We start from the raw sequence: 21,963 nt of genomic DNA, 5'->3' as shown, positions 1-21,963 counted from the left end.
AATTGATGTCATTACGTCATATCCTCGCTCGAAACCGACAAAACTGTACCGGTGAAAAAAAATTACATTTATTCATTGTCTGAGTCTAAACGCTTGCTCAATTCATTCAACTTGAGCTGGGTGATCCTGACTATCTCCTTGAGTTCTTGCGCAGAATACTGCTTAAGTTTATCCAGGGTAGAAGAGGACCCCGTCTCAGGTTGAGATTGGATTCTGATTTGTCCGTCAGACCGGTCGTTAATCCACTTCCAAAGGGCTAACTCCGTGTCCAACCGCTTCTTGCGGTCCGTCAAGTACGAGTCCACCGACGGTATCATGGTGTAGGTGTGCTCGTTGATTTTCACCTGGGTGATCATGTTGCTCTGGTGAAGTATTTCCAACAGAGTTGAGCCTCGGAAAGAAACCATACTAGACAACCATCCAAACAAGAACAATGTAATCATAGTGATGATGGTGCCTGTGACTGACTTTCCAAATATCAGGATGGGGACAAGTTCACCGATAGACTCCATTAATGTTGTAAGTTGTTGGAGAATACCCGCATCAGAGCCAGAAGATGTTGGTTCTGGTTCGGGTGCTTTTTCTTTCTGACCCGAAGATGTAGACTTCCGTCTTTTCTTTTTCTTCTTATCGCCTTTGTCGCCCTTACTGCCTGCAGTGGCCACAAAGTCATTTAACGTTTCGATCATCAGTTTCATCGACTCTTTCTGACCATCAATGCTACCTTTTTCAATGGCTCCTTTGATCCATGATTTTCCTGACCACTCCACAGACGTCACCACGTAGATCCTGGTGCTGTTGTTGGCAGCCCAGCTCATGAACATCTTGGTTTTCACGTTGAACGAATTTCCACTGGGAACGTCTGGGGTCGAAGTGTCCTGTTCGACTAGTATATACTTCTCAAAATCATAATCGATGAGTTTATCGTCGATAATACACTTGGTTTGCTTTGGTCCTATTGGCCCAGAGAGCGGCTTGGTGTAAGTATAGTGACGACTCTTGTTTGATTTTGTAAGCCCCACCACTCCCAGTTCATCGATGTCAAAGTTCTTTTGGTTTTTGAGAACCTTGATGTATTTGGAAGTATCTGCTCCAAAGAGAATGAGGTAAACAACCCCCAATGGTGCATTGATTGTTTCGTCACAAATGAATGTCTCCAGTGACAGTTTGGTGTAGTCGATCTCGGTCGGTTCGTGAGTCAGCGGACCGGTCAACGGAAGGCCCCTAAATGTGTTTCCCTCAGATTGCGCTTGGTCTTTGTCGCTTTCATTGGAGCTGCCTTTAGCGAGTAAATTGTTCTCTGGGTACGCCTTGACCTCAATTGAGCTGTTGGAAGAGTCGTTGTCATTTGCCAAAGAAGACTCATCGGTATCGGAGTTTTCTCTATCCGAATAATCGGAAACGTCTGCACTGTTAGTAGAGTCTTCATCATCAGAATCCACCCCATCCAGCAGCGTCTTAGTTGCCAAAGAACGCGAACGAGTCCTTCCACGAGGAGCTACCACTTTCTTAGGATCCACGTCCGCCAGCTCAAGCAATACTTGATGCCAAGCATTGGTGACTTGTTTGAAAACCGAGTCTCGAGACAAAAATGAAGCAAACACATACTTGTGGTGAAGTGTCCGTACAATCATACCATTGGGAAACAATTTAACCGTTGATTTCTTTTCAATCTGGATAACTTCCTGCAAAGGAATGCGAATATTGGTGACCCAACCCAAGATACTTGAGTTGAAACAGAGATAATGTTCTGAAAGGTACATGCGGCCGTGAACCAAGATTTCTCGCGAGAGGGCACAGCTGAAATCATCCACAAGCTTTTCTTCCGGCGGAAGATCGCGGAAAGCCTGGTGAAACTCACGATTCTCTTTCTCAGATGCTATCTTCAGACCCGAATAGTCGATGATTTGGTCTAGCTCATCGTCCATAGTTGCCGAATCGGTGTATGATTCACTGTCAGATGCGGCACTGTGCAGACGACGACGTTCTTGTGACCTAGCAGGTGAGAGGTACGACTTCCGGCGCACTTTCTTGTAGTCTCCAGAGCCTGAAACTGCCAATTGGCTCAGAGGAGGAAGTTGATTGTTCACCGCTTGCGGGGACATACCCCTCTTAATGGGGAGAGAGTCAGTTGAGTTTTGATTCGACCTGATAGCAGGACGGTTGTTGGAAAAATGTCCAAGCAGAAGATTTCCCTGACCGATTGTGTTGATGGGAGACTCTCGCACCGATTCAAAATGTACATTAGACGGAGAAAGAGACCTTGCAAGCGACTTTTCCTTTTCGGTTTCGTTTCCATTTACGTCGTCACGGCCCCGGTGAGCAGCCTCTGCACTGGTGGTATGTTCTTGAGTCTTGTGGTCCAAAGAGGAGGTGGAAGAGTGAGGCCCATGGAACCTGGCCGGTTTCAACAAAAAGTCGAGTTTGTTGCTAAAGGACCGATTATGGTTGCGGTCCAGCTCGCTATCGAAGTCTTGAGTACTGGAGTTTCTTGGCAGTGCCGACGTCTTTCGCGAAGGCAGGTTATTCAGTCCCGACTTGTGGTCGTCGTCGATAGTGGATGTGATGATATTTGCGGCATTGTGAGCGGCAGAAACCAACGACGAAAGAATGCCTTGTTTTTCCTTTCGAGAGTTCTGGCTCTGTCTCTCTCCCATGTCCAGTTCAGACATTCGAGGAGCCAACAATTGGGGGTTTTCATGGGTGGTTTCTGGGCCATTTGGCTGGGGACCTCTGTCTACGGTGACAGCAATTATGGGTTGCGTCTGACCAGCAGCAGATCCCTCTTCAAGTGCTGTTTCAGGAATCTCTCCCGAGACGTTTGACGATGTTTCGGGGCCGTCATTGGTGACTTTGGGCGGAAACTTGGGAGAAACAGGAGTTTCGGACCTCCGTCTCGAATCGGTATTGTGTCCAGTAGACGAGGTTTTTATGGTATCCGCTGTAGAATGGGAGTCTATAAACGACTGGGATGTGTCTGGGGTCTTGTTTTTGGACGAATGGCCCTTGGATCGGTGAAAAAACTTACCCATTGGTGGTCAACACCTTCTAAATGTTCACGACGGCAACCTGGTGCGAGATGGCCTGGGGGAATTGGCTGCGCGCGCAACCCGGCAGTGACGGTGCAAGTCCGGCGGTGCCAGAATTACTGGGGAGAGAACATGAAGATTTAGGGAGGTTGAGGGGACATCTTAGAGATGGTAGCAACTTACGGTGTAGGCTATTAAGTACGGGTAAGTAACAGATAAGTGAGAGGTAAGTAACAGTAAGTGTTGCTTAGTGTAATTCAAAATACATCGTCTAATTCTAGCCATCCACATTCCACAATCGGGCAGCGATGCCCATCGTTAGCGAGTGCGAACTGACGAAAATGAGCGCCAGTGCGAACAACTGGTGCGACTGAAGTGTGAGCCAAATCCGCGATCCACCGCGAATCTGCAACAGCGGGGTGGCCAGGTGCAGGATCCTCCCCCGCCTGTCATGTGTTCGCGAACCGAGCTTCAATCTGAACGCTTCAGTGACTAAGGGAGCACCGTTTTATTTTGCGTGAATCGACCCTTATTACCTCGTGATGGCGGTGTTTTCGTCGCTCAGTACGTTCTTCAAACGTAATAGAAGGAAATTGCTTATTGCAACCGGTCTTTCCTTGACTGCCTACTATCTTGTTCATCAGTTTGTGATCAAAAAATTTAGAGATTTTCAAAAATCGCTCAAACAGGAGCTTTTCGTCAAGGAACAGATCCGTCGGCGGTTCATCCAGACCCAGAATGACTGCTACTTGACTCTCTTAGCATTATTGCCGGTATTGAGCCAGCCGATTGTGGCTCATCTTCCTTCGGAAACCATCACCCAGGCGTTGAAATTGAAGAAAGCACCCCTGGCAAACGCACAACTGGAGCTTGTCTCCGACTCCCTTCTCACCACCGATAACCTCAGCTTGCACCAGAGCGCCAACGAGTCGCTGGACCTTTCTACCTACGTCAACATGTCCAAAACCGACCTCTGGAAACTTCTCAAAATCAAGACAATTGCTCGGTGGTTGACCCTCATCTACTCGCTCTCAGGTTTGATGTTGATCACCAGGCTTCAGCTCAATATCCTTGCACGTAGATCGTACTTGGAGTCAGCCATAGCCATGGCGGGTGGAACCGTTGATGAAGACATGTCGCTGGACTATTACATGGAACAATCGTACTTGTCATTATCTTGGTGGCTCCTTAACAAAGGCTGGCGTACCATGGCCGATGTGTTGGAAGCAGCGGTAATAAAGCATTTCGATGTGGTCAACGCCAGAACCGAATTGACCATTGATCAGTTTGATGAGTTGATTGCGCTGGTGATCAAGGATGTCAACTTCAACCATCAGCGCCTGATTATCGAGTCGATTTTCCCCACGTCGTACGACAGCTTGGTCGAGACGCTTATAAACACAAATCCCGACCTTATCCGTGAACTTGACCAGCCAGAATCGGTGTTTCTTAAGCTCGTTAATGAGACAAACTTCTTCGTTGACGACGGCATGTTCCTGCAAATATTCTACAGAATGGTCAACCATAGCCGATCTACGTTGGCAAACAACTTGTGGGTCGCCCTCGACCCAGATTTCTTGCTTACAATGGAACAACATGCAAAAGTTGCAGAAATTGGTGACCTTCCTAGCAAGAAATTCAAGCTCGCCAGCTTCTTAGCTCAGGTCAGTGTTCAAAGCGGAATCATTTGCGATAATAATAACTTACATGAGGAGTATAATGAAGAGTTGTCAGGAAACATCTACATCAACAGCTTGAACGAACTCGAAGAGTTAGACGAGTTCTCCGCCGGTATATACTCCAACTTTGAATAGACGCTCCACACCTTAAGCTTCGCGCTTATGTAATTGATGAATCTATGATTAATTCTACAGTGCGAGTTGTGGCCACTAATTGTATACTGGTCATGTCGGAACCTAAAGTTATATTGGTATCCTTTGACGATGAAAAATTCCCTGTGGACGTCCAGGTGGCCGAGAAGAGTGTTTTGATCAAGAATATGATCAATGATTTGAATCCTGATGGACTTCAGGAAGATTTTGAAATTCCAATCCCCATGTTGCGTTCTACTGTTTTGGCAAAAGTACTCGAGTGGTGTGAGCACCACAGAAACTCTGAGTTTCCTGATGATGATGACGACGATGCCAAGAAGACCGCTCCGATTGACGAATGGGACAAAAATTTCTTGAAGGTGGATCAAGAAATGTTGTACGAAATCATGCAAGCGGCCAATTATTTGAATATCCGGCAATTATTGGACTCAGGCTGTAAAACAGTGGCAGAAATGATCAAGAACAAGTCACCAGAAGAGTTGCGTCGGACTTTCAACATTGTTAATGATTTCAGTCCTGAGGAAGAAGCTGCTATTAGAAGAGAGAATGAGTGGGCTGAAGACCGCTAGAGAGGCAAGAAGTTCCTAGTCGGGGAACAAAGGAAAAGGATTCGGCTTCGGTGGTGATGCAAATGAGTAGAAGCAGTATAATAATTACAGCTAATGCAACGTAGAAACAGAAGTTTGAGCAAAAGACGAAAATAGAAATTCATTGTAGTGGTTCTGGGTCTTGCCTGATTTTTGTTTGGTGGGTTTATTTTCCGTTTATCAATTGCTCTACTGCCCTAATTCTTGGACCCTCTTCTGTGGTTCCCCTGAATGGTCCCATCCGTACACCCCGGCAGATGCTAAAAGTTTCGCAGCTAAATATTCTCGCTGGCTGCAGCAGATTGCAAAATAATGGACAGTTTTTCTGGTATTAGTCTCCGTGATATTGCCAATCTTTCTCCGGATATGGTAGCAAAGCTTGAAGCCCAGCTTGCAGCTGAGTTCAAAGACACATCCAAAGCGTATTTGAAAGCACGATTAAACAGAATTTCCCAGAACCTCGAACTGCTTCGTAATATAATCGGATATATAACCAAGCAGGAAACACAGTGGATTCGTAAGCAAAGAGATGAAATATCAAGGGTTCAGGCTTTGAAGTCTGAAGTAGAAAACAGCTGTTTGCGTGAAGATGGAACAAATTATTATGCCCGCCTTAGAGGTCGTGAGGATCCCGACGTTGAATTACAACAGCTTATAGATAACCTTGCGTCGCCAGCACAGTACGATACGATTCTAGGGGGCAATATGGTGCTGGAAGTTCCATTCGCCGATGACATTCGCAAAATAATTACACCTATCAGGGCAGAATTAGCTGCAATCGACCATGACAATACCTATCAAGAACAGTTAATTCGCTCAATTACAAAGAAAAGTGTGGAGATACTCTGGCAACAATACAGACAAGGTCTTTTAGATAACAAGAACAGGATGATCGACGAAACGTACGAGCAATTATTCAATCTCGAACGTGAGTATCACGACCTCGTGCCCAACAAAATCAAAAACGAACAATTGGATCAATATCATAAGTCGGTTGTGCCGGTCACAAGTATTAAACGACATCATGACGAATTGGTCTCGAAGGAAGATTTGTCCAATTCAAAGTTTCGACAAGAAGCTGTCTCACCGTATAATCAGGACTCACACTATTCAGTGAAAAGTCGGTTTGTTCGAAATAACCGAATTGAAATTACCAATGCTAGAAAGGAAGCTCTCAGGAGCGTGCATTTGTCGCAAATGTCATTTGAGACTTCTCTCTGTCATCTGGATTTTACATTGAGTGCGTCTGAAGTTGAGGACGATATATTAAGCATCAGAAAAAAGATGGAGATATCTGACGAAATGCCATTAGAAGAGCAAATTGAAGAAGCACTGGCAGCCATCGAAGATACACCCATCCCAGAAGAATCACTTGAAGAGAAATATAAGCAGTTGTTGACCATGGAAGTTAAATCACAATACTCCACCTTTTCGCAAGGACCTTCACAAATATTCGACTCGACTCGTTCAGGATTCCAGACATCTCCACCCTCGTCACAGTTTTCTGACACTTCTTCGGGAAAGTTTGTTATGCCTAGAATCCCTCCTTTAGATTGGTTTCAGTCTAGAGGTGTCCCAGAGTACCGGTTTCGTCCACCGGTAACTTTGAATGGACCGGCTAATTGACCTATTATCTTTATGTATTCTATTTAGCCTCTTTAATATCGGGCTTATTCTAGTCCTTTTCCAACAAGATACTTGCGTTCAGCAAGCCAGCACCCACGACGGTATCGTCTGCGTAATCTATTAATGACTTTGATCTATTGGACAAGTTTGACAATCTGAATGTTTCGCCTGGCGCCAAGCCGTAGACTTCACCCTCTGATTGGAGTATGTGTTTGAGGTACAGGTAAATGGTGGATACCAGCTCTTCCTTTCCAAATTTGTGAACTAAACGTTTTCCATTGGGAAAACGAATTTGTATGCGTGTGAAATTCTCCAGAGGTTCTTCGTGGTCTTGTGGTTGGATTTGAAAGAAGGGATCTTGAACTGAATCTTGCGCGAATTCTATCTGCTCCAGTTCATCTAGATCTATTGCATTGTCTTTGGAGCTACCTTGGTTCTCCTGCATTGACTGTTTCAAGGCAAATTCAATCTGCTGCTCTTCTGATAAGGCATCAGGGTCGAATTTGACCTCATGCTGGACAGTGGGGTTCTTGGAGTTTTGGTCGAGAGAAAACTTTGCTAGGAAGTCGTCCACTTCGTCGATCCAATCGTCGACCTTTGGGACCTGGCCGTCAGGCCATGTGCGAACCCTCTCACCAGTGAGTGGGTCAAGGATGGAGATATGAGGGAGTTCACTTACGGTGTAGAAACTCTGGAAATTTTGCCCATTTGGTGAGTCTTTCTGGTACTGTAGGAAGATGAAGTGTTCCTTCACGACAGTCTTGATACGCAGATTAGACCAGAAATCACGATTGAGCACCTGGCAGGTGAACTCGGCGGGGTCCTGAATGTTAATAAGAATCCATTTCTTTTCCGTACGGCCTTGTTTCTTAGCCGAGTCTAAATCAACTCGTGACATGAGATCAAACGGTGGACGAAAAAGGGTCGCAAGACGTCTCTGGGTCGACGTAAGTTCAGTAAGGCGGTCGCTGCGTCTTCTGCGGCGCCTGGATACGGGTCTAGTATTTTGTTCATCATCATCGTCGTCGCTATCCACCACGATTATTTCGTTATCGTCGTCGTCCTCCCAATCCTCATCTTCGCTCATGGCATCGCATCTATCAAGGTACTCGTCGGCTTCGTCTTCGAAGCGCTGATTAAACACTCCAATGCGTCCTGAGCCAAATATATCTGTTGGACGGCTCATTGGTGGTGGCATGAATCCGTCAAAAGAGTCCACCAAAGTCTCGTGGCGATGTACATTGGCATCTGCCTCTCTAACTTCGTCTCCATTCGTTCCATACGCCTCCTGCTGAAGTCTTTGGGCAATTTTTTCATCAGATTCTTGATTACTAGTGGCATTGGCGATGCTGGGAGGATGTGATTCCATATATAAAGTCACGGCATACTCCAAATCGTTATTTGTAAGGTCCAAGTACTGCTTGGCTACAGCAGCGTCATCTGTTCCGGCCACAGCGAGAAATGTAGATACCAAATCGTCACTCATGGTCAATGGAAAGAGGTTGCCATTCGCACCCACAAACGCAGGCCGATGGATCTCGCGCCACAACACCCAGTGTGAGGTGGCCGCGGGGCCGACAACCATTGTTAACACCCATCGTTTGTTGTTAAATTAGTATTACCACCCGGTCAACATTTTGCAGAATTGCATCCCGCTGCATTGTTACTTGAGCGTGGTACTGTGTGCTGGCATCACTGTTGAACTTTAATACTTATTTCGACCACAACTTCAAACGTTTCGTTCTGCTGGTGATCTCATTTGACTGTGGTCTCTTTGCAACAACTTACATTGTTCACTCACCGACTCTCTTGGTCCTGAACCTTCTGCATTTTTTCTTGCATTGTTAATGATATAACGAAATTCATCGCATCACAAGCATAGTTTTCTCATTGGAAAACACATATCATGGAGGAATACAACAAATATAATGAGGGTGCTCTCCTTAGAAATCGATACCTCAAGGTGGCAGATATCAGTGAAGGCTCCTATGGTCTTGTATCTGTGGCCACTGACACAAAAAATGGCGACAAGCTTGTTGCTGTCAAGTATTTGTATCCCCTTGAATACAAGCCGAAACTGAAGAAGACCTCTCGGGCATCTTCTTCTCCGGCTAAACTTCGTACCCCCTCTGGTCAGGGTGCAACGAAGTCCTCAGTTTATAAGGCTCTTCGACAAGAGGCAGAGAAAGAAATTGGCATTCACAAGATTTTGGGCCCGCACCCTAACATATCTACTTTGGTAGATAGCTTCGACTCATACTTGATCCTTGAATATTGTTCTCGTGGTGATTTGTACGATGCCATTCAGGCTGGTTCGGGTCCATCGACCTCGCAAGATATCAAGGACGTTTTCCAGCAAATTCTCAATGCATTGGAGTTTTGTCACTCACACAATGTCTACCATAGAGATCTCAAACCAGAAAACATTTTGATCGCTGAAGATTGGTCGATCAAAATCTGCGACTGGGGGCTTGCAACCACCAAGAGAACTATCACAGATAGAGTGGAATTTGATATTGGTTCTGAACGTTATATGGCACCTGAGCTCTTCGATGCTGGCGTTGAATATTATGATGCGTCCAAAGTGGACCTCTGGTCCGTGGGTATCATATTGTTGACTCTAGTGTTTCATAAAAACCCATTTCAAATTGCAAATTACTCAGACAAGAGATTTCTTCAGTTTGCGTCAAACCGTGAGGTTTTATTCGATATCTTCTCAACAATGAGCGGTGAGATGTTTTCGGTTTTGCGTTATTGTCTCAACATTGACCCTGCCAATCGTGATCTTTTTAGCCTTCGAAGCGAGGTAGATTCGTTGACTTATTTCACGGTGGACGAGGAATACTACGATTATGCAGAAGCTGACAATGACGAAGCAGATGCTGAGTATACCGATTTCTCCGATGATGAGGAGGAAATATTCAAGAAGAAGGATGAAATTCCCAAGATAATTGAGCTGCCTGCTGTTGCAGAAGAAGAACCAGTGCACACAGGTATTTTAAAGGAACTGCCAGAAAAGAATGGTGGAGCCAGTGCCAGTGATGTACCCCAAAAAAGCATTAAATTCGACACGATTGATGATATTCCTCATAATCGGCGAGCAGACGCCTTGTTGTCTGCCAACACAGATTTGCACCCAATTCCAATCTCTTCGGGGATTAACGGCAAGTTCCATCGGAATACTCGTAAACCGTTCAATGTTGCGTCTTATAATCAGTCCGGGGTCCACACTAATATGAGATCCAATACTGGAAAAAACTTCAATAGGGAAGACTTCTATACTCCCAAATCCGTCCTAAGCCACTACATGGATAAATATGGTGATAACCAAGGAGGGAAGAACCGGCGTTATTCGCGTCATAGTCACACGCAAAGTGACGATTGGAAACTGAACTCAAGAGGTGGTGACTGGAATACAAACGGAAGACGTAAACGCTCTTGGAAAAAGAGCAGAGCCCCCAAGAAGAACAAACCTACTTACAAGTCCCAAGAAACTTCTAATCATAGAGAATTGTTGGGAAAAGCAGCTTCAGGAAGAGTCAAGCAGCATCTGTTTTCAGGTTCGAGACCTAAAAAGATCTTTCCAGACTCAACTCCAACACTGATGCACGGTGTTGGCGCCATGAATTCTGCTGGGAAATACGTTCCTCCATTTTTGCGTTCTCCACAACACGTAGCCTCTCCTTCAGCTGAACCGCTAATGGAGAAAATGGATAACCTTTCATTGGATGACGAAATGTTTCACCTAGAAGGTGACTTCGACGTTGGTGGCTCGGAAGGTAGTACTTCAGGCAGCAAGTTGTTGGGGCCGGCATTTAACGGCGATTTTCCTCGAAGAAATCCCAAAATTCCACCGCTTTCAAGTCTGATAATGCAACATGATTCGAGGGTCCTAAACACAACTGGAGGCGGTCGTGGAAGCAACAGACGTTCCACAAAGTCTGGTACGAGAGATCCTAGACCATCATCCATGGGTCCTGTACCCCACATCCAACCACTTGACGACTTGGTCAATACTACGATTAACTCTAGTGGTAAGTATATCCCTCCATTTAGAAGAGGTTCTCACTCTTCAGCCATGCCAATCTCCAAGGACAAACTTCATGAACATGGGTCTTTCAACAAGAATAAGTTTGATCTGGTATTGTTGAAGGATGGTGGAGCCTCGTCCGTGCCGGTGCGGAGCGCAGATTGGTTACATTTCAAGAAAGACTGGAGTGACTATGCCTGATAAACTGGCGTAAAAAGACTGATCTTTTTTGAGAGTATATGTGTATTTCGTTTATATGCATGGTGGGTGATACTAATTAAACCTCTACTCGCAAAACACTATTGCGAAAGTGCAAACTCTGATATATCATCTGCAGCAGTACCTATTCCGCCACCTTTACCAAATCTCTGGCTGTATAATGGGCATGACTTGTTGGTACTAATGTGACCATAAGCTCCACATGTGGCACACTTTCTGTTCGTATTCTTTCCTTTACCAATTCCTTTTCTGCTAACAGGTGGCGAGCCATCTGGAGGTTGGTTTTGCAAGGGATTCTTGACAGGAGGTGGTGGTGGATTTGCATCTTTTGACTTTTTTCCTCTGCCCAATTTAGACTTCTTTTCCAAACTTGCGTATCTCTCCTCCAATGCCTTTCGCCTGATTCTGTTCAATTCTTTATCGTTAGTTGGAATGATTTCGTCAACATCGGCATTCCGCAACATTTCATCTTCAACTTGCTTCTTTCGTTTCACGTATGCCTTGATAATTCGAGGATCACTGATAACCTCCTCTTTACGTTGTAATATACCGTTCTCATCTCTAAAGCGTCTTGAAATCTTAAGAACCTTGGGACTTTTTGGATCCGCAAGGCTGCTCATCATTCGATCTTTTGAGACTCGGTTCTTAACGTATTTCTGGTGATTAGCTGGTTTATACTCGCGGTAAATGGGACTAAGGCCCTGCCCGTGATGGGGATCCACTGTCAAGGAACGCCTTTGGGCGTACCAAATTCTAGATACTTCATCCTCATATAACTTTTGTTGATAAGATGCCGTGCTATTTTTGGGAACATTCTCTTTGACTGGTGCAAATAAAGGAGTGAAACCACTTTTCTGAGTACATCTCAAAAATGAGAATCCCAAACCTATACCTGTTGGGTCTCCTTCGCCGTTCAATTGAAGCATCGATTTGGTTTGATTGGAGATTAAGAAATTTCTCGTGGCATTCCATGGAGCTAATTCTTCATCAATGTCTTCAATTTCCTTCTCCTTGTTATCCTTTTTAGACTTATCCGCCTCTTCTTCCTCATCCTCGTCCTTCTTTCGTTTGTTCGCTCTTCTGTCCTCCTTGGTCTCATCTCCAAAAATGTAGAATATGTCGTCGAGCATTTGGTTTCCATGCTGCATGGCATCTAATAAAGTGACGTCTTCTGGAGTGAGCATAGCTCTGATATCTTCCTCTGATGGGACAGAATCGGTCTTTTTTATTTTCCAAAAACCTTGATCCTCTCCTGTTCTATTGTACTCCATGAACTCCTTCAACCTTTGCCTGTTTTGCATATCATTCTGATCAGGAAAGTGATGGGAAATATCCTTAACTGAAATACGAGACTCATCATTGGCATTCATAGAGCGGAACACAATCATGCGTAACCTGTTCTTTGACGCATTCGTGACCTTCCTCGAATGAGGTGCAGGGACCTCCATGACAGGAAAGATGTTTCCGACGGCGAACATATGATTAATTCCTCTCAAATAATATTTTTGGTGACTGCCTGCTCCCTGTGAGCGCACAAGTAAGAAATCCGTATTTTTCATTTCATTCTTGAAAATTGGAGCTCGCAACATATTGTTGTACAATGTTGGAACGAAATCACCTCGAGCTACATGGCCAAAGTTCCAAAAGGGTGATCTATCTTCCACACCTAGAACGTGTGTTTCTCCAATTGGAGCCTTGGGTCTTGCGTTATCATCGTCTTTTTCCTTTCTGTAGTAGTTGATTATCTTTGAACCCATACCGAAATTTGATAGTATAGGCGGATATTGTTCCGAATACTCCAAGGCAAGTAAGGAAGATGTGTCGGCATTTGTCAAGTCCGACGTTTTTGAAACTAGTTCTTGGGTTGTCTTGCCCTTGTCCTTCTTCTTTTTTCTTACTTTCAACTTGGAGAAAGATATTAATGTTCCTGGCCGAACGTCAAAGCGTGGCCTATGGAAGTTCCTAGCCTCCTGTTTCGATAACTTCACCTTGTAATATGGAGACTGAAGCCTTAAAGCTGGAACAGAGTGTTCAATTGTAAGATTACTCAACTGACTTCTAACCTTGGTATTGTAATTTTGCTTGAGAATGTCATACAGTTTATCGTTCGATATGTTAAATTTGGATGCGATATTTTTTTCATCCAGTGGGACCAAAGCTTTCGATTGGCTTTTTGAGGTTTTATCAGGAACAAAGAGAAGTCCCGGGTCGTTCATATCGAGCTTGACGACGTCATCGGCAATCTGGCCCGAGAATATTCTCTCATCATCAAGATACTCAGCATCCTCGTCCTTTGACTTTGAGATGAACCATGCTGTTCCTTGCGTCGTTTCTTGTGGTGTCTTTTGTGTGGTTTCTTTACCGTTTATAATCTGCTCATCGTCCCAATCGGCAGCTGACAAGATCAAGTTCTTGTCGTAAGACTGAAACTTGTCTTCATTATAACCGTCAATCTCCAAGAAAGGAATGGTTTTAGTTACCACGTCGGTATCAGCAGAGCCAGCCTTATTGGCTAGTTCTATGTCGGCGTCGGTAATCTTTGTGATGCCTCGTACTGTCAGCTTGTTGGCTTTTGCTGCCCTTCGGGAACGGAATATCCTGCTTTCATCTTCCTCGACTTCAAGAGTCAATTTCTTGGGAATGAGAGGCTTGACGAATGATTTCGTAGCCAAGGGAGGGGTGAGGTACGAGTAGAATCGAGGCTCGGGAAGGAATAACAAGTGGTTATTGTATGGTTTGGATTTATCAAAGTCGGGAAAGTAGTAGTTGAGTTGGCGAACTTTCTGGTTTTCCTTGAGTTTTGCTATGGCAGTTCGAAGTCTTTGCTTTTTGCGCTCCCGTTCTGCTTCCAGAAGCTTGGGACCGGATCGTTTGCGGCTAGGCTGGCTTTCTGGAGAAAGCAAAGTGTCGTCGTCATGGAAAATATCTCCCATGTCCGCATCTATCTCTACATCATTGACCCTGTTGTCAGCGAAAAGGTCTTCGTTGTGTTGTGTTTCGTCGCCACCGTCGCCAAACATGTCGTCAAACTCTTGGTCAGCTTCCTCTTGAAACTTCGATTCTTCTGCATCGGCTTGCTGAGCAAGATCGCCTCCAAATGATTCCAACGGATCTTCATCGTCGGCGAGCTCGTCTATATCTTCGTAGTCCACAGCATCTTCGGCGTGCTTGGTGGCACGAGCCAGAAATATATCATTGATCACTTGGTCGTCGGGAATATCATTGTCACTTAGCTGGTCTTCGGTGGACATATTTGGATTTTTATCAGGTATAAGTGTGTTAGCTGCTCAGATAGCAATTCAGAAGATGCAACAGATACGTCTCGGGACCGCTGATGACCGAGTTACGTGCACTCTGAGTTTAGCTAAGGTTGGTACTCTCAAGTCAATTTTGAAGTTCGCGCGCAGAAAAGTGAAGCTATTAGAACTCCAGGTTTTGTATGGTTCCCCAGTCTCTGAATGTTCTAGAGAAATTGGCGCCTCCTGGGCGTTCCAGAGGAATTGTGGTGGTCTTTGATATTGGAAACCGTCGACAAAAGGGACCTTTGGGTTTCGTTTTTGCAGAAAAAGAAATATGGTTTGTTCACGATGTGGAAGCCATGGAACAATATTTGTTAGAGGCGTTGAACGTCGAAGATAGATGTACGGTTTTGGTCTGGTACCATGACTACCAGTCGTTTTTTTACATAATGGGATTTCTCAGTCGTTTCGATGGACAGAAACAGCGTGACAAAACGAGCGTATATGCTCGAGAAGCATATGGCTATTATTTATCAAAGATAAATGGAGGAAAGGCAATTCCTGACCCTGATCTTCCTCCCTACTTCTGTGACACCCCCTTGCCTTTTGAGCTCATGGTTGCTTTGGATCCTTCGAGTTTGCATCGAGACCATTTATCGTCATCAAGCATAGGACTCTTGCAAATACTCCGTACGATAACCTATCTTCATGGGGGTCAATTTGCCGTGATCACAGGATCGGCCAAAACAAATAGCAACAATGCTGGAAGTGTGCTTTCAATTTTGGAAAAATGTGGATGTGATGGATTTTCAGATCATCGTCCTGAAGCTCAGGCAGTTTATTCTCATCTGGAGGACGTCAATTTGCTCATTCCCAAACTGTGGGATACCCTTAAAAGTATCCAGCTGATTATCCTTGCCAAAGTGGAAGACGGGGTCAGTCCAAAAAGCTACATGATCGAATCGGAAGACGATCACTTCCGATTCATCGAAACCTACAAGCACTATCTATCACAGCCGAACAACACATCCCAAGAACTTTTGGATCTCTTGGGTATCTCTGCGCCGCCAATTGAGTCCCCAAAGTCAGCCTACCTGGTTCATGCTGCCCACGAACAACTCTTGAATGAAATACAACATCAAACCACGAATACCATCAGTTGAATAATGACTACCATATAATGAACAACAATGAATTACTGATAATAAAAGAAGAATAGCACTTCAATGGCACCTTCCATATATATCCCCATATTTACTTGGCTAGTTTTAGATTTAGCTCGTATAACCCCAGTCGTAAACTCGATGGCCGCGATGGCCTGCGATCGGAATCTGAAACACCGGTTAACTATGGCTGATGTAAGCGGGCTCTTGGTCTAGACCGGACAACGGTTGTTTCAAGTTCGCATTCTGAAACATCCACATTGGCATCGAGCCGGCATATATTAATCGGGTCAGTTTCACGTTTGAATCTGATACAGTTCCGTTCTTTCACAACACAACTTCAATTGTACTGGTATTGCTCTTTGAAGCAGTACTCAATCGTTTTCAGTGGTACCCGACGTCACATATCCACCCTTGATCGGTTGTACTTATGTCGCAGATTGTGAAGGCCGAGAGCCGAGAACCCAGTCATTTGTCGGATGAAGTTAGAGAATCTTTGAGGTTGATCGAGGATCTCAAGTTCTTTTTAGCTACGGCACCGGCAAATTGGCAAGAAAACCAGGTTATACGTCGATATTATCTCAATTCGGATGAGGGTTTCGTTAGCTGTGTTTTTTGGAATAATCTCTATTTCATTACGGGAACTGATATAGTACGATGTATTGTGTACAAGTTTACACATTTCGGGCGTCGAATTATAGACAGAAAAAAGTTTGAAGAGGGTATATTTTCCGATCTCCGTAACCTCAAGCGAGATTCCGATGCTGTTCTCGAAGCTCCCAGATCGGAGTTTTTGAAGTTCCTTTACAAAAATTCGTGTTTACGAACCCAAAAAAAGCAAAAGGTTTTCTTCTGGTTCAACGTTCCTCACGACAAGTTGATGGCTGATGCGTTGGAACGGGATCTCAAAAAGGAAAAAATGGGCCAAAAGCCTACTACGATTGCAGAGAGGGACCCGGCAACTTCATTCACATATAACGAGTCAATGCTGTTGGAAGTGATGTTGAGTCGCCAAATGACGGACGATGTGGCTGCCAATGATGTTGGGGCCTCCAAAGACGACGAAGAACCAGAATACAAATCGTCTGCCGCAGCGATTCGAGACGAATCCAATGATCCCCACCTCTCAATGGCCGACTATATTAATGAAGAAACACGAAATTCAGACGAGGACGATTTTCCTCTCGATTACTTCCCGGCAGAGACTTATTCTGCCAGAGTCCCAACTGCTGACTATATTCCACTAGACAAAGTACAACCAGGATACTCAGTCGCATTCGACGATATGGTTCGATCTTATAATTTTTCAATGCCTCAGGCTAATCCTCGAAATGGCAGTCCGCTCGTAAACAAAGATGAATACTTGATCGAGCAAATGCAACCCATAAAACCAAACTCCAAAATTTATCAGGTGGAATCTCAACCAACTCCCAAGCAGGTGGTATACGGCGCACCAGTCGCAGCTCCTCCGACTGAAATGGACGATTCTTATGGCTATCCTATCCAACCACCACCCTCTGCATTCCAACCACATTTTTACGACCCAGTCAATGCCATGCAATATCAACCGTATATGGTTCCCTTCCCAGAATCGTACGTCTACAATCCATACGTCGAAGCGGAACCTTGGTCCATGCCTTATCCTCATGCTCCTTTTGTGGGCCTGCCCATGTACAAAGAACCATCTCATGATCATATGTTTCAGACTATGTATGAACCTCCACCCATGATTGCTATGCATCCAGGATACCACCAGGTTTCTGAAAAGCAACAAGTTGCTAGCACTTCGATGATGAGAAAGAAAAGAGAGTTACTTAGAAATAAAGGTGGTATACGAAAGCCTCAGACGGCACCCAAAGTGAGATTTTTCACTGCAAACGCCGACTCTCCAAAGGTTTTAGATTCAGATCAATTCATACCAACCCCAGAATCTTCAATACCGAACACAGGATAAACTAATCCTCTTTGCATATTTTTCATTTCTACGATGTGTTATACCGGTTATATCATTCAAATATATGAAACTCCACTAACTTTGGCTATAGTAGCACACTAACTTTTGCTGGGGGCCAGTCATACCGTCGAGAATATCATGGGTAATGACCGGTTTATCATTCGATGCAATCGGTGCCGCCTGACGACTGCGGATAATCTTGTGCAAAATCCCATAGCTTAGCATGACGTAGCGGCGAACGTCTACGATATCGCTATCCATGAAATGCCTCAACGATAAATCCACCTCTATAAGTAGCGTATTTGTCCAAAAGGCTGAATTAGAACTGGCATTTAATGTCTTGAACAAGCAGTCATACACAAATACGCGAGTAGAGTCAACGAGTTGAGGTTCCTTGGCTGTTTGAACCACAAGCATTAGCAAGCTTTGTGTAGCATAGAGTCCTGATAACATCTCGTCGAATGTTTCTCTGATTCCATGATATAGTTCGTCTTGTGCTGATGTTTCAACGCTGAGTAGCACAAGACTGCGCCATAAGTTTTGTATTTCCATTGGCTCGCGGTTCACAAGTAACTGTTTCACGATGATCAAACCTTGTAATTTAAGTGATGATGAGAGGTCCTGATCGCCTAAAAACTTCCATAGCGAGGACACAAGAACCTCAAACCCTTCCTGTTGGAAGTAGTCGTAAAATTCAGATCCACGATATACCAGAGACTGAAGTAGGTTAAGAAGAAACATGAAATCCAGTCCTTCGATTGTTTTCAGTTCGAGTCGAGAACAAAGTTTCTGAAAATGAGACACATCATTTTCTGGTATGAAGTTGTAGCAGCTCGTGTTTGCTGCTCGTGCAACCTGAAAGTTAAACCAGTTGAATGTCGAGTATGAGTGTTCCTTGACTTTTTGCGGAGACCCAAAGTCGTTATTATCTTCATAGATTGATACCGAACGTCTTTTTGAAGAAAGCCTTTTCAAGGGGTCAACCTTCTCGATAAAATCCTGAATTAGGCTCACTCTTCCATCTTCATTCTCAGATAACTGCACCAGCGCTAAACCATCAACAAGTCCCGATGATGGAGTTGCCGATTGACTGAACTTTGCAAACATGTCTGACCTACGGAGTCCATCCTGATCGACAAACACGTTGACGTCATGATCCGAGTGTAATCGCTCTTCAGGTTCTGAAAAATTTGGCGTGCTGCCTAGTACCTTGCTCTCCGTTTCTTTGACTTCAGGATCATCGTGCATCTCGCAATCGCTATCTTTCTCTCCTTCTTTGATTTCCATCAAAGTAGAAAAATTGTCAAAATCTTTGACCGGTGATAGTCTACTCAAAACATCCACCGGATTCACTTTTGTCAATTCCATGACCGAAGTATACTGTGTAAAATCTTGACCGTTCGACAAACTGAGGGTGTTGTCAATCCCAACGGTTCTCTCAACTTCACTGATGATGGTGGGACTGGTCAGCTGCAATTCAGAAGTGAAGAGAGTTCTATTAATCGGGTATAACTTCCTTAGTAACCCTTTCACAACCTCATAGAGTGGAGTATGTTGCACCAACAAAAACACTTCGAATAAGCCTGCCGAAAGCATTCTAAAGTTTCCGTCACTAATAGCCATTTTATCCAAACCCAATGTTAAAAAGTTAAACATCGAACGCCAAAGACGTTGTTTGTAACGTATAACTTGTCTCATTACACCGTCTCCTTCAACAATATTTGTTCGATCTGTGGTGTAAGATAAAATGCGGATAATGCAGTCGAAAAGTTCCTCCAGTGATGCTTGTGATATCATAAACAGAACGAAAGAAGAATCGATATTGTCGATGAAGACAAACGAAAGCCTCAAATAATCTGATAAGCTGAATAGACGAAACGATTTTTTATAGAATTCATCCGAAACAGTAAAGAGACGCTCCAACTTCGAAGGGTCCCTATTGGAAATCTTCGCAAGTAACGCAGGGAACTCTTGCGATAATTCTTCTTCGGCAATTATTGCAAATTTGAGTAGACCAACGCCTTCTGCCAAAATGGTATCGTCGAAGGATGATAAAAAGTTTAAAATTATATCCTTGTCCTGATCGCCGTTCTTCATTGGACTGTCATGGTCTGCGTCCACTGTGCCATCAGTAACATTCTTTTGGCCCTCATCAGAATATGGTATAGGTGATACACTTTTAGGAGCTTCGGGGGTCTTTTGAGCAGGAGTAGCAATTTCTGGAGTATTGTTCCACAGTCTCTCAACAGGGCTTTGAGTATGCAATTTTGCGGTCCATTTGCGTGGCTGATTGGAGGGTATAGGTTCAGCTACTACTCTCTCAGGTATGGCATTCAGCAACTTATCTCTGTAGTTGTTTTCCATCGTTAGATTTGCTGTCATTTTCAGTGCAATATGAGGCTTATTTGAACTTTCCCTAAATTCAGTTTTTCGGAAAGTCGAAGGTTGCGTACTTGCAGGTCCGTTAGTAGCTGCATGGGAGGGCGCACTAACCGGTGTCAGAGGTTTTGATCGTTGTAATGCACGTACTGTGTTGGTGTCCAATTTCGAAAGTAACACTTGAGCTTCTTCAGGAAACTCATTCGCAAAACACCAGTATGCTGTTTTCGCCGAAGTACGTACAGTCGGATTAGGATCTTTCAATATTTTCATCAACGTAGTTTGACAAAGCTCAACACCTGTAACTTTGTTTTGCGTGTTCTGATGTAACGCACTTTGGAATCTGGTGACAAATATTTGGAGCCAAATACCACTGAATGTACGAGGTTGGGCATTCTTCTCCAGTGACGCCATTAGTGCACGGACCATGATTTTGGAGTTGAACGAGCAGTTGGAGAATAAAGCACACAAGACAATATTTGCATTGTTGGAAGTGATATTTTTGGTAGACGAGCAAAGTTTCATGAAGGTACTCATAAAACAATCAATGAGTGGATCAGCGTTTGTACCAAGCATTATTGCTATCTCCTTGACAAGCTGGCATCCATTTGTACTCAAAGTTGTTCGAAGCGATGTTGCTGCTTTAATGATATTTTCGCTCGATTCCTTGATGCATGATATGAGATCATCCTGATAGTGTTTAAGAGCGTTTCCACGTATGATAGCCCTCAAGTTAACGATGTATTTTTCTCGAGCCGTCCAATTGAATTCGGTTTCTTTACCTTGGAAAGCAGGGCTTTGAAATTGCTCGTGAAGGTCGTGATAATCCGTGACGTTTTTTGCGGAAATGTTAAAATCGACTCCGTAGCCAGGGAGCAGCGCTAGGATCTCAGAGACAGTTTCGGGAATCTTTTCTACTGTCAACGTTCGGTGGCCGCTCAAGTTAGATGACGTAGAGGAGCTTCTAATGAGGGAAGATGCTCGAGATGGAGGTCTTGACGTTCGTATGGAAGTTGATCTTGTTGGCTTTATAGGGGCACTGTGGGACTTGACGGTAGGCTCCGGTTTGATATAGGGGGCGATGTCAGGTAACATGGAATTCTGCACATCAGAAGGGATGTTTTGATTTTCAAATTCTTTGAGAAGATCGATTTGGAAAATTTTGTTGTGCTTGAGCTTATAGTATGACTGAAGTAATGCACATACCTCGTTTTGAAGCTGTTGCAGGTTTTTTGTGAGTAGCAGGACGAGGGTGGGAAGGAATGACGTGAGTTTGAAGTGAGGAGTGATGGAGAAAATATGGCGAAGCCAACTAACGCACTCACAAGCAATGGTGGAATTACGGTGAGCCAACCCTATATCTCTGAGATATTGCTCCACCTTTGCAGGTTTCAGGAGCCAGAATGCCTCAAGCGCGTTTTTCGCTGCGGTTCGACTGCTTGATCTGGAATCCCCGAGTCTTGTAATTATCGATGGCAAGATCAATGAAGCATGAGACTCCAAAATCGACCCAGTCAGGTCTTGAATGCTTATTCTTTTGACCAAATGAGACAACGTACTAAAAGCATTGCTCAGAATACCGTGATCTGGAATATCAACTGCCAAAGAAAGTGCTTCAATGTAGAAATGAACCTGGGTCATATTAACATGATTGGTTTTTATATGGGTTTTGAGGTCTACAATAGCGGCTAATTTATGGCTTGCCGGGACCTCTGACCTCACTATCTGTACCAATCTATCACCAGGCACCATTTTGAAGTGTTGGTCCTGTTCCAGTTTGTGATGAAATGTGTAACTGTTGATTGTTTTGAAGGACTGCATGTTTACATTGCGACGCGCGTTGTGGGGGCGGCCCATGCTCTTGTGCAGGAATTGCACCAGTCGTAAACCGACCTCCATATGTTC

General features: G+C 44.3%; 10 protein-coding genes across 10 annotated transcripts; 6 read left to right on the top strand and 4 right to left on the bottom strand. All coding sequences in view use genetic code 12, as the record gives it.

Annotated features, from left to right (window-relative positions):
* Positions 1–68: 68 nt before the first annotated feature.
* On the bottom strand, positions 69–3,032 carry PGUG_03116 (uncharacterized protein; the record flags this gene model as incomplete). The annotated part of the gene is made up of 1 exon (XM_001485337.1): positions 69–3,032. One exon carries the CDS (start codon positions 3,030–3,032, stop codon positions 69–71), a length of 2,964 nt encoding a protein of 987 aa, XP_001485387.2.
* A 539-nt stretch (positions 3,033–3,571) lies between these two features.
* PEX3 (Pex3p) lies at positions 3,572–4,843 on the top strand (the record flags this gene model as incomplete). Its single annotated transcript, XM_001485336.1, has 1 exon — positions 3,572–4,843. One exon carries the CDS (start codon positions 3,572–3,574, stop codon positions 4,841–4,843), a length of 1,272 nt encoding a protein of 423 aa, XP_001485386.2.
* Positions 4,844–4,887: 44 nt separating this feature from the next.
* On the top strand, positions 4,888–5,430 carry SKP1 (SCF ubiquitin ligase subunit; the record flags this gene model as incomplete). Its single annotated transcript, XM_001485335.1, has 1 exon — positions 4,888–5,430. One exon carries the CDS (start codon positions 4,888–4,890, stop codon positions 5,428–5,430), a length of 543 nt encoding a protein of 180 aa, XP_001485385.2.
* Positions 5,431–5,760: 330 nt separating this feature from the next.
* Positions 5,761–7,074, top strand: PGUG_03113 (uncharacterized protein; the record flags this gene model as incomplete). Its single annotated transcript, XM_001485334.1, has 1 exon — positions 5,761–7,074. One exon carries the CDS (start codon positions 5,761–5,763, stop codon positions 7,072–7,074), a length of 1,314 nt encoding a protein of 437 aa, XP_001485384.2.
* A 49-nt stretch (positions 7,075–7,123) lies between these two features.
* Positions 7,124–8,659, bottom strand: PGUG_03112 (uncharacterized protein; the record flags this gene model as incomplete). The annotated part of the gene is made up of 1 exon (XM_001485333.1): positions 7,124–8,659. One exon carries the CDS (start codon positions 8,657–8,659, stop codon positions 7,124–7,126), a length of 1,536 nt encoding a protein of 511 aa, XP_001485383.2.
* Positions 8,660–8,980: 321 nt separating this feature from the next.
* On the top strand, positions 8,981–11,305 carry KSP1 (putative serine/threonine protein kinase; the record flags this gene model as incomplete). The annotated part of the gene is made up of 1 exon (XM_001485332.1): positions 8,981–11,305. The coding sequence occupies one exon, from the start codon at positions 8,981–8,983 to the stop codon at positions 11,303–11,305; it is 2,325 nt and encodes a 774-aa protein (XP_001485382.2).
* A 98-nt stretch (positions 11,306–11,403) lies between these two features.
* Positions 11,404–14,574, bottom strand: TAF145 (Taf145p; the record flags this gene model as incomplete). The annotated part of the gene is made up of 1 exon (XM_001485331.1): positions 11,404–14,574. One exon carries the CDS (start codon positions 14,572–14,574, stop codon positions 11,404–11,406), a length of 3,171 nt encoding a protein of 1,056 aa, XP_001485381.2.
* Positions 14,575–14,762: 188 nt separating this feature from the next.
* On the top strand, positions 14,763–15,725 carry PGUG_03109 (uncharacterized protein; the record flags this gene model as incomplete). The annotated part of the gene is made up of 1 exon (XM_001485330.1): positions 14,763–15,725. The coding sequence occupies one exon, from the start codon at positions 14,763–14,765 to the stop codon at positions 15,723–15,725; it is 963 nt and encodes a 320-aa protein (XP_001485380.2).
* Positions 15,726–16,155: 430 nt separating this feature from the next.
* Positions 16,156–17,679, top strand: CPH1 (homeodomain family transcription factor; the record flags this gene model as incomplete). Its single annotated transcript, XM_001485329.1, has 1 exon — positions 16,156–17,679. One exon carries the CDS (start codon positions 16,156–16,158, stop codon positions 17,677–17,679), a length of 1,524 nt encoding a protein of 507 aa, XP_001485379.2.
* Positions 17,680–17,754: 75 nt separating this feature from the next.
* PGUG_03107 (uncharacterized protein) lies at positions 17,755–21,957 on the bottom strand (the record flags this gene model as incomplete). Its single annotated transcript, XM_001485328.1, has 1 exon — positions 17,755–21,957. One exon carries the CDS (start codon positions 21,955–21,957, stop codon positions 17,755–17,757), a length of 4,203 nt encoding a protein of 1,400 aa, XP_001485378.2.
* Between the last annotated feature and the right edge of the window lie 6 nt (positions 21,958–21,963).

The sequence above is a fragment of the Meyerozyma guilliermondii genome, genomic scaffold, assembly GCF_000149425.1.
Source record: "Meyerozyma guilliermondii ATCC 6260 scaffold_3 genomic scaffold, whole genome shotgun sequence".
In the NCBI taxonomy this organism is placed as follows: Eukaryota; Fungi; Ascomycota; class Pichiomycetes; order Serinales; family Debaryomycetaceae; genus Meyerozyma; species Meyerozyma guilliermondii.
This window is presented reverse-complemented; position numbering and strand designations above follow the sequence as displayed.